The sequence below is a fragment of the Eulemur rufifrons genome, chromosome 15 (genome assembly GCF_041146395.1).
Source record: "Eulemur rufifrons isolate Redbay chromosome 15, OSU_ERuf_1, whole genome shotgun sequence".
Classification (NCBI taxonomy): Eukaryota; Metazoa; Chordata; class Mammalia; order Primates; family Lemuridae; genus Eulemur; species Eulemur rufifrons.
This window is the reverse complement of record NC_090997.1, coordinates 84,639,422-84,653,307: the sequence shown is the minus strand read 5'-3', so window position 1 is coordinate 84,653,307 and position 13,886 is coordinate 84,639,422. Positions and strand designations below refer to the sequence as shown.

Genomic DNA, 13,886 nt, shown 5'->3' with positions numbered 1-13,886 from the left:
AAAAACCTTCTTAGAAGCCCAAGTGAAGATCTGCTTTTCTTTCTGATTTGAATAATAAGGCTTCTTTGAAGCAGTACAGTTGTGGGAAAGATTCAGCCTCCTTCAGATCATGATCAGACCCTTTCTCCAGCTGAGCAAATCTGGCTCTACTGAGTTCTCCGTGCTAGGATCAGGAGCCCTGAGTTCTGGTTCTAACTTTGCCAACTGTCAGTTTTATAAGTCCAGACAAAGTTCATGCTTCCGCTGGACTAAGATGATTTCATTCCTTAATTTAGGCTTGAGCAAGATTTTTAATGTCCTTTCTTACCTCTAATTTTTTTTATGTAATTTTCAAGATTAGTACAAACTGTGCAAGGTTATTTCAAGTATATCTCAATCCTACTTCTCAGAGAAGGGCATTTCTGTTTTTAAACAGAAAGAAAACAATTTCTTTTGATTCAAGGCCGTGTGTTTTGACTCAAGGATGTATTTTGACATGGAAGGGTTATGAACCCATATCTTAAGTAATTCAATGTATTAGTGAATTTATATTGAAATCATAGAACAGTTGATTACAGTTGAGCATTAGGGTTTTTACACTCATCAGCTGTGGTCTCTATTGTTCTTCCTGCCTTCCATATCTTCCTAAGGAAGGGCATCTACCCAGTAGCGTAGCCAGACACTTCACAGAACCCTCTGCCCGAGGCCCTACTGATCCCTCCAGCCCCTCAACTCATCGTCTCGGCTGCTCCCCTGATCCCAGGTCTTTGTCATCTCTCTTGTGACAGGTATTTCCCCTGCTCTGTCTCTATCGTCAGAGAAATTTCTCACACAGTTTTAATCCTGTGACTCCCCAAATGAAAAACCTTTGATGCTCCTTCTTCGTAAAAGGAGGTTTCTGCACCATGCAATGTTCTTAACCGTCTGTCTGTGACTTACCCTTTCCTTTTGACTCTGTGGTCCCGCAGTGCCAAACTCCTTTCCTTTCCAGATGGCCAAGGTTTTCCTGCCTCAAAGCCTGACATGCAGACAGACGCCCAACCCCACGAGCTTTTCTGCTTAGTAGCACTTGGTGACCGAAGCCTTATTTTTTGAGATCCAGCTCAGGTGTCATTTTCTCTTCGAATAATTTCTGAACTCCCCTTCCCACTATTCTCTGCTCTCATAGCATTTTCGCCCACTCCCCTGCCTGAGCTCTTTTCATGGCGTTGTAATTCGGTAGCCTGCGCTGCACTGGTAACTTCCCAAGACAACGTGGCTTTATCCCCCGTTTAATCACAAAAGCCCACATGGTGCCCGGCATCCAAGCAGAAGAAATTGAGTCAGAAGGCTTTGAAGGATTTGAAGTTGGGGAGTGACAAAAACTGGAGTTGTTTAAACAATATCTCAAACTGGAGGACAGCGGTATGGATTGGAGGGGGCAGAGTACGAGCTGGGAAACTGGCTTGCAAGTTGCTTAATCAGTGTTAAGTCAATGAAAGAATGAATACCGTGATCAAGCTTAATGCCACAACAAAGCCATTGTTGGCCCATTCTCTTCTCATCTCTTTATTTCAGGGAAAAAAATAGATACAAATGACAGAGGTTTTTTTGGTGATTAATACGAAATATATTGTGTCTCCTTCTTTACTCCCTCCCAAACACGAATGCATTTTCCCTCACCCGCCCCCATCTTCATTGTTCCTTTTTCCCTTCCCTCCCTCTTTCTCTTATATGCATTTGTACGTCATGTTTTTATCAAAATGGGCATAGGACTGCCACAAGCCTGCGGCAGGCAGAGCAGCCAGCTCTGTGAGCCTGTTCATCCACAGTTTCTAATGTGCATAAAGAGGTTGTGCCTGACCCCTCATGAGGCGGGGTGGGGACAAGCAAGATTAAGAAAACATCTTCGGTTGCCTCAAACATCTGCAAGATGACGAAAGACCTTACCGTTTCCTTTTCTTGATGATTTGCCTCACATATATTAGCAAACAGTGAATTATGGTTTAGAATTCATTTAAATCAGTTTGGAATCATCACATAGCAAACTGGTTTGCTTTTCTTTTAACATCCTGTTTCTATTTTTGTACAGATCTGAAGCTGAACACCCACATTTACCAAACTGTCTGAGAAAATATATTGCTTACAGTGTTGTATAATATGTATATCAATTTGTTTTTCATTCATTCATTGTGTTGGGAGGGAGAAAACCTTTTTCCTCTACTAACTTATGTTCGGTGCTAGAGGGCCTGCGAATTCACTGGCAAAAGACAAGTTAACAGGAGAAGGGACAGAGTTTATTCATTTAGTCAATGTTAAATCAATGAAAGAGACTTAACACACAAAGAAGTGGCTCCCTAAACAGCAAGAGTTAAGTGTTTATACATCTTTATAAGAACGAGGGTTAGGAGTTCGAGGGAAAGCAGATGGCAGGAAACTAATGAGAAACAAGTGGGAAGAAACAAGTGGAAGGTACAGAAAGTTTTGATAAGGTTTGTTTATGTAATTTCTTACCTAGGTGCAAGTGGTGTGTCTCCTCTTGGGATATAAACCTCCTAGAGAGGGGATTTATGGCAGTCGTATTTTTAGGAAACTTTGCTTAAGTCAGCAAGGGAAGTTGAGATAAGGTTTCTTTCTGCTGCTGCTGTTTGTTCAGATGTTTTTAGCTTAAAATAATCGTCCTTCACATTGGTGGGTCCAGCTGGATCTCATTAATTTGCTCAACAAATATATATTGGAAACCTGCTGTGTGGTAGGCATTATTCTAGGTGCTGGGGACGCAGCAGAGAACAAAACAGAAAAAACCCTGCCCTTATTGAGCTTACATTCTAATAAGAGACAGACAAAACAACATGAGTAAGTAAAATACATAGTATGTTAGACAGTGATTGGTATTAAGGAGAAAAATGAAACAGGGAAGAGTTTAGGAAGCTACAGTGCAGAGGATATGCAGTTTTAGACAAGGGGGATGGTCAGTAAGAAGGTGATATTTGAGTAAAGATCTCAGAGAGGAGACATCTGTGAGACTAGATATTTGTATCTAGCGTCACAGTGTTTTGGGCATTCTATTAATGTTATTAATAGTTATTAGTGTTTTTGGCATTTACATATTAAGAAGGCAATGCAGACTGAAAATTAACAAAGCTGCCATTTAGATCTTTGAGGTGACTGCTCACCTAATGTAATTAAGTCCCAGCAGAAGGGAGTACATAGCTTTTTATAAGGTGATTATTTCGGTGTAGGTTCTTTGACAGTACAAGGACTAAGTGAGTCACCACTTTGTTGTTTTGGCCTTGTCAATACTGTCTTCCTACACCAATTCTCTTCCCAGCACCAGTTTAGATTGTTCTGGGCAGGCCACAATAAAGGGATGATTCTAGAAATATTCCCATCATTGCTTCGAAATGGAATTGTTGTCTCCCTTAGCAACAACCTGATTTGCTAACCTATTGCCATAGAAATAGAATGCAAATATATAAGCAGTGTAATATTACCTTCTATTTTGTAAAGCCTTCCTTTTTCCTCTCTCTTTTTTTCCGTAGTTGTCATTTAACAGACCCTGCCTTCCTTGGTCGGTGGTCCAGGCTCTGCTCTGCTATTTCTGGCCATCACACAGATAATTCTCTGTCCTTAGAGGCCAGACTAGTGTTCTGTCTCTTCCAGCTTCCATTTAAACCTACCTTTTCCATTTATGTCTTTATCTTGTAAGACTAGAAAGAGGAGATAAAAAAGAAACAAAGCAGTAATTACCCATTGAGATGGTTTTACCTAAATCCCATTGGTCTTATTACAAGTCCTTTCAGTTTTTACCAAGACCATTTTGTTTAACAGGAGTCAATTACTATACCTAATACACAATCTTTTTTTTTTTTTTTTTAAAAAAAAACAGCGTTTTGATACTTTAGATTCCTGAGGGATACTAAAACTTGAGCAGCCTCATCAGGGTTTCTATATTCTTCACTATGATATATAAATATACCAATTGTAAAAATGCTTTTTTTACAACCAAAAATAAACCGATAATGACTTTTTAAGTGTTTCGTTTTGGCATCGGGTTTAAAAAAAATTCTCATCACATGTTCTATAACCTGATTAAGTAGTTAAGCGAATAATTACTGAGCATCTCCTATAAGCCAGGCATTGCTAAGACTAGGGGAGAGCAATTAAGGAGGAAGTTCCAGTTCTTGAGGAGTTCAGTGTCTAGACGGGGTGCAGACACGTGGGCAGGGCAGGTGTAAAAGGTGTAGCAGGTGAACGTGTAAAGGTGAGCAGAGCCCTTGGAAGCACATCAGACCAGAGCCTCGCTCTGCTTTTGAGGGCCAGGTGAGTTCAGGAAAGTGTCCTGGAGCTTGGTTTTGAAGCTCGATACAAAGTCACCTAAGTAGAAAAAGCAGTGTGTGTTCCCCACAAAAGTCTGGGGAACCTCACCACGAGTTCCCCAGAAGGAGGCAATTGATGAGAAGGCAGGTTGGATACAGAGGCAGTGATGAGATCCTTAAGGGCATTGTCTTAGCCCATTTAGGCTGCTCTAACAAAATACCTTAGACTGGGTTGTTTATAAATGGTGGAAGTGCATGACTCAAAGTTCTGGAGGCTGAGAAGTCCAAGATCAAGGCGCCAGCAGATTCGGTGTCTGGTGAGGGCCCGTTCCTCTAGATGGCACCTTTTGTGTGTGCTCACAGGGCAGAAGGGGTCACCAGGCTCCCTCAGGCCTCTTTGTAAGGGTACTAATCCCATTGAGTCCCCATGACCTAATCATCCCCCCAAAGGCCCCTCCTCTTGATACTATTGCATTGGGGTTAGGTTCCAACATATGGTTTTGGGGGGAGAAGGAGCACAAACACTCAGACCATAGCAGGCATTTGTGCTGTACTGAGGAGTCTGGATTTTATCCTGAAATCCACGAGCAGCCAATGTAACAGAGGCAGTGGCACTGACATGGAAAGCTCACTTGGAACTTTGGACTTTGGAAAGTTCACTGCCGACTTAATGGAGAGTTCATTGGGGAATGGGGTGACAAGAGAGGAGGGGACAGGGAGGCCAGTTAAGACTGTAGAATTAGTACAGAAGAAAGGCGTGATCTGAGGCAATAGCTGTGAAGATAAAGAGGGGAAATGAATTTGTGAGATTTTAAAAGAAAAACCTGATAGCATTTGGCAATCAATTTGATATAGGGAGTAAGGGAAAGTAAAAAATGGATTCTAAGAGAGCAAGGGCTACCAGATGTCTGCTCGAAAAGGTGAGTGGATGTTCAGTGGCTCTTGACAACAGACTGGAATATCTTTGTAACACTGGTGTTTGGAAACAGAACTTAAATTCACTTTATAAGCTCTTGTGCTATAATAGGGTTTCTCTACAGCATTGGTAGTGGAAAGGATACAAAATCTGGAATCTTATGAGCTGGTTTTAAACCACAATTCTGACATATTTTCACTGGAAAAAAAAATATTTCTGATCATTTGTAAGTTGGAGGTAATCAGAGACCTTCCCTACTGTGACACAGGCTTATTACATGAAGTAGATTATTGAAAGTTGGGTTTTTTTTTTCTTTAAATGATAAAGCATTAGAGTAATGTAAGGCGGTGGTGGTACCAGGTTCAGTGTAGAGGCTTCTATTCCTTTGAAAGGGTACACTGGCAAAGTTGGGCTTCACCGTGATGGTCCCTGCTGGTAGAATTCAGCGTGCAGGGCACAGCACTGCAGAAGTCCGGGCCATTGTTTGGACTATGCTTCCGCCTCCCGGCAGGAGCCCAGTTTTATCTCTGAGTCATAGCAAATTGCCACATGATCTCTGCTGCCTGTTCCTTCACAGTGAACACCTAGTTGGTCATTTGCTCGGGGCTGGGACAGTGTTCAGCCTTATGTTGGGAAGCCGGAATAGGGGTATTCTCTAATGTACCACTGGGTCCCCAGCAATGGACGCCCGCTGTTGCCACCAGGGAAGCAGACACCTTCCTTCCAGAGTCTGGCCTCTGTTCTGACTCAGACAGGGCTCCCTGATAGGGAGGGCAGTGCTCAGCCCCAGACCTGTCATGGTATTGGGCGTAGTTTCCCCCAAGAGGTACCGCCTGACTGCCTTCTATGAGGGCTTGGAAACCTGTTGGAAACCAATAACCTGGAGCTGGTAAGGACATGCCCCACACCGCCCCCATGCAACCAAGTCCAGCACGTGTACCCCAGTGAGTTTGCAGAGTGATCTGATGAGCTGGCTTTGTAGGTAATGTGTCCTTTTCATAACTGCTTGCTTTTAGGATCTTCTCTTTGCCTTTTGTATTTGTAGTTTCCCTATATCATATCTGAGTGTGAATTTGGTTTTTTTTTTTTTTTATGTTTTTACTTTCTTATGAATTTGTTTTTAATTTTCCTATTTAGGGCTCAATTTCTGGAAGTTATATTTGATCCTTTCTCAAATCTGTCTGGTCTTTTTAATTTTTTTTAATTAAAATTTTTTTTTTAATTTAATTTTATTTTTTGAGACAGAATCTTGCCCTGTCACCCAGGCTAGAGTGCAGTGGTGTCATCATAGCTCACTGCAACCTCAAACTCCTGTGCTCAAGGGATCCTCTTGCCTCAGCCTCCCAAGTAGCTGGGACTACAGGTGCACACCACCACACCTAGCTGATTTTTTTAATTTTTTATAAAGATGAGGTATCTTGCTGTGTTGTCCAGGCTGGTCCCAAACTCCTGGCCTCAGGCAGTCCTCTTACCTCGGCCTCCCAAAGCACTGAGATTACAGGCATGAGCCACTGTGCCTGGCCTCTTTTTTTTACTTTTTAATTTAATATTTCTTTTTAGAAATAGGATCTCACTCTGTTGCCTAGGCTGGAGTGTAGTGGCACAATCACATAGTTCACTATAACCTTGAAGTCCTAGGTCCAAGTGACCCTCCCACCTCAGCTTCCTGAATGGTTAGGACTATAGACGAGTACCACCACATCTGGCTAATTTTCAAAATTTTTTGTGTAGAAACAGGATCTTGCTACATTGCCCAGGCTGGTCTAAAACTCTTGACCTCAAGTGATCCTCCTGCCTCGGTCTCCCATGGTGCTGGGATTAACAGGTGTGAACCACCGTGCCTGGCCTGGTCTTTTTTAGAATGTCTTGTTTCTCATTTTGAAAATGTTATTTTATATCTATGTTAAATGTACGTATTTTGCAGTTTCTGTTTTATTTTATGAAGTTTTGAGGATTGATGTTTGTTATATCTTTCACTGATATTGAATTGTTTCCTTATATGTTTTAAATTTTTTGGATTGTGAGCTGAATTTCAGTGGTACATTGTCAGTGAGAATCCTGCATAGCCAGTACTAAAGAAGTCTCCCTTTAAAATGTTTTTGCTTTGTTTCTGCCAGGCACTCCAGGGATGTCCCAGGCTCCAGAGCAGTTAGGAGTATTATAATGAGTGTAAATTTGAACTCCAAACAACATGCGTTTCAGCTATGGTTAAAAGTATTCAGAGAAGACTTATTTCCGCACATCCAGAGCTCAGTCCAAAACAGACCAGCTTTCTTTTTGTTTTCCAGTGGGCTGACTTTTCTAATTTACCCTTTCACCAGGGTAGCTGGTACATTGTAGTTTTTTGAGGGCCTGGGTTTGTGTGTTCCAGCTCTTCCCCTAGTGTAGGCACTAGGTCACATTTCCTATCCCCTATGGTCATAAAGACCCAAGTCCCAGATGAAAGGTCAGCGAACTATGGCCCAAGGGCCAAATCGAGCTCACCATTTATTGAAGTAAATAAAGTTTTATTGGAACACAGCCATGTCCTTTTGTTTCTGTATCGACTGGACTGTTTTCACATCACAATGGCAAAATTGAGTACTTGCTACAAAGACCATGTGGCCCGCAAAGCTGAAAATGTTCACTCTCTGGTCCTTTACAGAGAACATGTGCAAACTCCTGCCCTAGATTCATGGAATTGAAAACCCCACCTTCATCCCCCTCTGGGCTGCAGGAGCATCCGTTCTTGTGATTACCGTCTGGTGTTCCTTTCCTTTTCATTTCTAGCTCCTGGCGATCCTCTTTGCTCTTTTGTAAGCTCAGCAAGATATTTAAAAATATTTCTATTTTATTCTGTCTAGGTGTTTTTAGCAGGAAGGTTTTCGGGTACCTAGTCCACCATATTGCCCAAACCAGAGCCTGCCTTCTTCCATCTTCAGAGAGTTATATTCTGCCTTTTATAGTTCCCTGATTTGAACATTTAACTTATTGATTTTAAAGTTTTCTTCATTTTCTAATGGAATTTTTTAAGATCATGGAATTGTTCATCTATATAACTATGTCTGCAGTGTTTGCTATATATACAATGCTTTTCTTTTCATTCTTCTAAACTATTTTGTAATTCCCCTGATCATTTCCTTTGTAACCCGTTGATTATTTTAAAGTAAAGAAAAATATACTTTTTTGCTATCTTATTTTTAATATCCTGTGTTCAAAGATCATGGTCTTTATGATATCAGTTCTTTGGAATTTATTGAAATTTTCTTTGTGGCCTAATATGCAATCAATTGTACTTTTCGTATATGCACAAAAGAAATTTATATCTGGGTATAGGGCTTTCGTATGTGTTGTATCAAGCTTGTTCGTTGTGGCAATAGGGTCACTATTTTGAGTTTGTCTGCTAGATATATCCATTTCTAAAAGATTTCTGTTAAAACCTACTGTGGTTTTTACCTGTCTATTTTTCTTTATATCAGCTCTGCTTTATGTATTTCAAGGCTATGCCATTAATGAGCATTAAAATCCATGATCATTTTCCTCTTTGTGGATACTCATCAGTATTAATGTTAAATTTACTGGCTTACAAATGTTAGAAATCAGTTTTTTTAATGGCCAAATTCAAACCCTTCTGTGAGTGGAATCTAACTGTGAGCAGCCAGTTTTACACTCCAGCACAATGTAGAATGTAGAAAGAGCTTGTTTTTACCTTCTCTCCTGCTGGTCTGGTGTTTCACACTGGGTTTCTGTAGGGACAGGGCTTGATCATTTTATGGCCCTAAATCCTGTAATTCTAGGCCAAGACAAAGGATGAGCCTTTCCTGATGGTGGCACCAGATCTGAGGAGGTCTCTACCAAATTGTTTCTGTAGATCCAGTTTCCCCTATTTGGCTGACACACCTGACAGTTGGAGTTTAGGGCTTAGATATTTCCATTTTACATCAAAGATTAAGTTTTTCCTCTGTTTTTCATTTCTTAGATGTTACTGGGTCTTGGGGAACGGGGGGAGGGGGTGAAATAAAAATAATCTTGTCTTAATCATTGTCAAGTAGTAGGGCCTCCAAATTTCGTTCTTACCCAAAGCCTGTCAGTGGTTTGATTCTCCTGGCAGTGGGAGATGCTTTACCAGTATCAAAAGCTGAATAACAAAAGGAAGATGAACTGTATGTTTCATTGCTCTCCAGAATGAATGAAAAACAGGACTGAGTGGGTAAAAGAATCCGAGTGAGCTTTTGGAAAAGCATTTTTGTGGATTTAACTATGTAGTCCTCACTGTATTTGTAACAGTTGTGAAAACACGAACACTTTATCTGCTATATGTTGAGTGTATATTTTTTGTTTCTTTAAGCTTCTTTTTAGGACTTTAGCTTATCATTTATATTTCACTTATTAAAGCCATCTGGTAAAATAAGGAAAAATGCTCTTGGAAAAAATTGATGTTTGAAATGTAGAATGCAATTAATGTTTCAATCTTCTCTCCCCATTTTTCCTTTTGTAGTATGACTATGAATATGATGAGAATGGTGATAGAGTCGTTTTAGGAAAAGGTACTTATGGGATAGTCTACGCAGGTCGAGACATGAGCAACCAAGTCAGAATTGCTATCAAGGAAATCCCAGAGAGAGATAGCAGGTACAGTAACTGTGGCTAATAAAAGCTGTTTTCTATGGTACTGTGGGTTGTTAATAGCATTATAGAAAATACTTGGTGATATTCTCATTAATGAAACTCTGAAAACTCCATTGTGTTAATTTGCTCCCTCCGAGGCTTAGCTGCCGTGTCATTCGTTGGTTCAAGTATAAGAGTCTGGGAGGTAAGGACAGGACTTTGAAGGACTAAAGAAGACAATGGCCCTACACGTGTTGGGCTCAGGTTGTATAGGATAAAGGTGAGTTTATTATTGGGATAGATGGGGAGTAAGCACTATCAGAAATGATTTGAACCAGAAGTTCCAGTCTCCTCTGGCATGTAAGGAGTTTGGCGATCATCATTCCATCTTAACAACCAAGAACCTTGTTAACTAACTGAGGAATCAGTGGCTCGTTTTGGATTCATCGGTCAAGTGAGGTTGCAAGGGAGGCAGCTGCCCCCACATTGGAGAGACAGGCAAATGCAGAGAGTCGTAACTTTGGGAAGCTGAACTCCAGGAGCAGAAACCTCCAGGAACCAGTGCTTGGGTCGGAGAACCTGAGCTGTAGCTGACAAAGTGCTGGAAGCTCAGTGCGGACAAATCTGAGAGGTAAAAACTCCAGGGGGCCCAGTCACTGGGGGGCCTCCACACTGTTGTGAGTTTTACCTTCTGAAGCTCTACCAGATCCTGAACATCAGAGAAAAATCCCCTTGTGCTTCTTGAAGGAAGGGGAGGAAAAATAACCATCTTGAAATACGCCAGTGCATTCTGTTCTTAACAAGGCCGGCCCTCAGGCAAATCTGTTTTGCCAGAGCCTAACCAGACTCGGGGAAGCGAAATACCACATTCCAGCCCACAGTAGACATCCTGTCCCATCTAAGGGGGCAAAACTAAGAACGTAGGAAGCTCACAGCCTAAGAGCACAGGCTCACTAAAAGACTGAGAACAACACGCAGGACTGTAGAACTCCTCTCCTCTTCACCCCTACCAACTTTACTAAAGGCCTGTTTACTGCAGTTCCTTTTACCCAGTACATCATGTCCATCTTTCAACAAAAAATTATTAACATAAGGCATACTAAAAGGCAAAAAACATAGTTTGAAGAATCTTAGCAAGTACCAGAACCTGAGTCATATGGCAGGGATGTTGGAGCTGTCAGACCAGGAATTTAAAACAACTATGATTAGTATGCTAAAGGCTCTCATGGAAAAAGTAGACATCATGCAAGAACAGATAGTAATGTAAGCTCAGCGATGGAAATTCTAAGAAAGAATCAAAAAGAAATGCAAGGGATCAAAAACACTGATAGACATGAAGAATGCCTTTGATAGCCTCATTAGTAGGCTAGACACAGTTGAAGAAAGAATCTTGGAATTTGAGAATAGGTCGATAGAAACTTCTAAAACTGAAAAAGCAAAGAGAAGAAAGACTGAAAAAAAAAATGGAGCAGAATATCCAAGAACTGTGACACAATCACAAAAGGTATAACATGTGCTTCATGGGCATACCAGAAGTAAGGAACAGAAGAAATATTTGAAGAAATAGTTTGAACCACACATAGTGGGAGCCTTGTGGAAAATGGAATTGTTTTTCGGAACAAAAAAGTCATTCAGGAAATGGAACAGCTCTGGGGACAGGATTGTCTGTTTCTCCAACTAATAATTCTGTCTTCTTTCCACCTCATGGTTTCTGTTGCCTTTGCCTTGTGGCTTCCCTTACATCTTCTCTCTGTAATATGATGCTTAGTTGTTTTAAATCAACGATGTACATTTTCTACATGTCCTGTATTCAAAGTCTAATAGAGAGAGGGTTGGATTACTTAACTTATTATTATCCTTATTTGGCCACACTGTAATGCCAGGCTACAACACGGGCTTGTGAGGCTGCCCTCAAGTCCCTTCCTGTGATCGTGGCAGGGTCACACAATCAGGCCCCCCAGCAAGGACACTCCACTGAGCTCTCTGGGTCATCTGTCCAGCAAACATCTCCACTTGTAAGTCTAAAAGGCATCTCAGTGTTAACATGGCCAAGCTAAAACTAGAGTTTTACCCCCAAATGTACTCTCCCCAGAGTATCCCTGTGTCAGTTACTATTGCCCCGTCCATCCAGCTGTTCACGCTGACTTCCAGGACTCGCTTGGATTCCTCTCTTTCTCTCGCACTGCACGTCCACTCCATGGGTAAGTCGTACTGTCCGTTATCTCGACCTCTGTGTTCTGAATCTTTCTGCTCTTGCCCGTTGCCGTTGCTCCAACTCTAGTCTAAGCCTCTCACCTGGCTCCTTACTGCTCTCTGCTTTCACTCTGCCCTCCACTGCTAGTCTCCTTTTCCTCAGAGAAGCCATGGAGATCTTTCTGAAGTTAAAATCACACCGTGTGGTGATAGCGATGTGTCAGTGCAGGTTCCTCAGTTGGAACAAGTGGACCACTCTGGTGGGAGGTTGATAATGGGGGAGGCTGTGCATGTGGGGGGGGGAAGGGGGATATGGGAAATCTCTGTACCTTCTGCTCAATTTTGCCATGAACCTAAAACTGCTCTAAAAAATAAGATTTATTTTTAACAATCACGTCATGTCACTACTGCCTAAAACCCTTCAATGGATTCTTATCGCAACCAGCATGAAACCCAGAACCCTTACCTCGGACCACAGACCACAGGTGATCCTCCTCCGCTGTGGCCTCCCCTCCACAGCCACGCTGGTGTCCCTCTGTCCATCAGGCACACCAAGACCGACCTGGATCTTGGCAGGATTGCCTCATTTTCGTCATTTAAGCCTCAATTCAAATGTCAAGCCCTCGGAGAGGTCTTCTCTAACTGCTCCAAGCTGAAAAAGACATCCCCGCCCATGCAGCCACCATCCCAGGTCCCAGGTCTCCATCCTTAGTGCACGACTTTCATTCCGCTGCCAGCCTATCTACATTCCAGAAGGAAAAGGAGAACAAAGCTTCCCGGAAATGTCCAGCATTCTTTCACTGCTGTTTATTGGCCAAAAGTGCCAGCTCCCACCTACAAGGAAGGCTAGGAACCCTCTGGCTTTTAGCTGACCATTTGTTTCTCCAAAAAAAATCGTAGAAACAGGGAAGAACAGACGTTAGACAGACAAATAGCTGTTGTTGGCTGCCACATGCATAGTTTCAATTTTACATTTTTTGATGGTATTGTTTCAGAATTTCCTCCTGGTTAGATCATGAGACATGCTTACGAATTCTTATGAAACAGTGATAGAAATTATTTATTAAATACTAAAGTGATATATATATATAAAGCTTAATATATATATTAAAAATTTTGTGAAATATTCTTACAGGTTCTTAAGTAGCATATATGTAGAGTAGATTCTTTATTTTCAAATTTTTTTTTTTTTTTTGAGATAGGGAGGTCTTGCTATCACAGAGACTGGTCTTAAATTCCTGGGCTCAAGCAATCTTCCCACCTCAGCCTCCTGAGTAGCTGGGATTACTGGTGCACACCACCACACCCAGCTATAGAGTAGATTTTGAAACAATATAAAATTTAAAGAGGTCATTGGTATCAAATTGCTGTAGCCAAATTCACTAACCTTTAGCCACATCCCCTCTCTTTTCCCCTTCCAATGGATTTAAGTGGACACTTGGAAAAAAGTCACTTTTAAAATCACCTTGTAGGGCTGGTCACAATGGCTCCTGTCTGTAATCCTAGCACTTTGGGAGGCTGAGACAGGAGAATTGCTTGAGCCCAGGAGTTCAAGACCAGCCTGAGCAAGAACAAGACCCCATCTCAACAAAAATTTAAAAAATTAACCGGGCATGGTGGCCCATGTCTGTAGTCCCAGATACTTGGGAGGCGGAGGCAGGAGGATCACTTGAGCCCACGAGTTTGAGGTTGTAGTGAGCTATGATGACACCACTGCACACTAGCTGGGGCGACAGAGCGAGACCCTGTCTCTAAAAAAAAAAAAAAAAAAATCACCCCGTAGCTTAAGTTTATTCAAATGCCACTATACAACACACAAAGCACACCAGCACCAACCAAATGTTTTCAGCTCCTGTTCTGTAACAATACAGTTGGTATTTGTGGATTGTGCATGACAAGCTCTTACCTTGAAC

At 41.7% G+C, this 13,886-nt stretch overlaps 1 protein-coding gene across 1 annotated transcript in view; it reads left to right on the top strand.

The window, feature by feature from the left end:
* Positions 1-13,886, top strand: part of MAP3K5 (mitogen-activated protein kinase kinase kinase 5) — a 196,164-nt gene that overhangs the window by 134,088 nt on the left and 48,190 nt on the right. Inside the window, exon 15 of the mRNA XM_069487666.1 lies at positions 9,671-9,804. Within this exon, the coding sequence (XP_069343767.1) occupies positions 9,671-9,804 (134 nt within the window). The remainder of the gene's footprint in view (positions 1-9,670; positions 9,805-13,886) is intronic.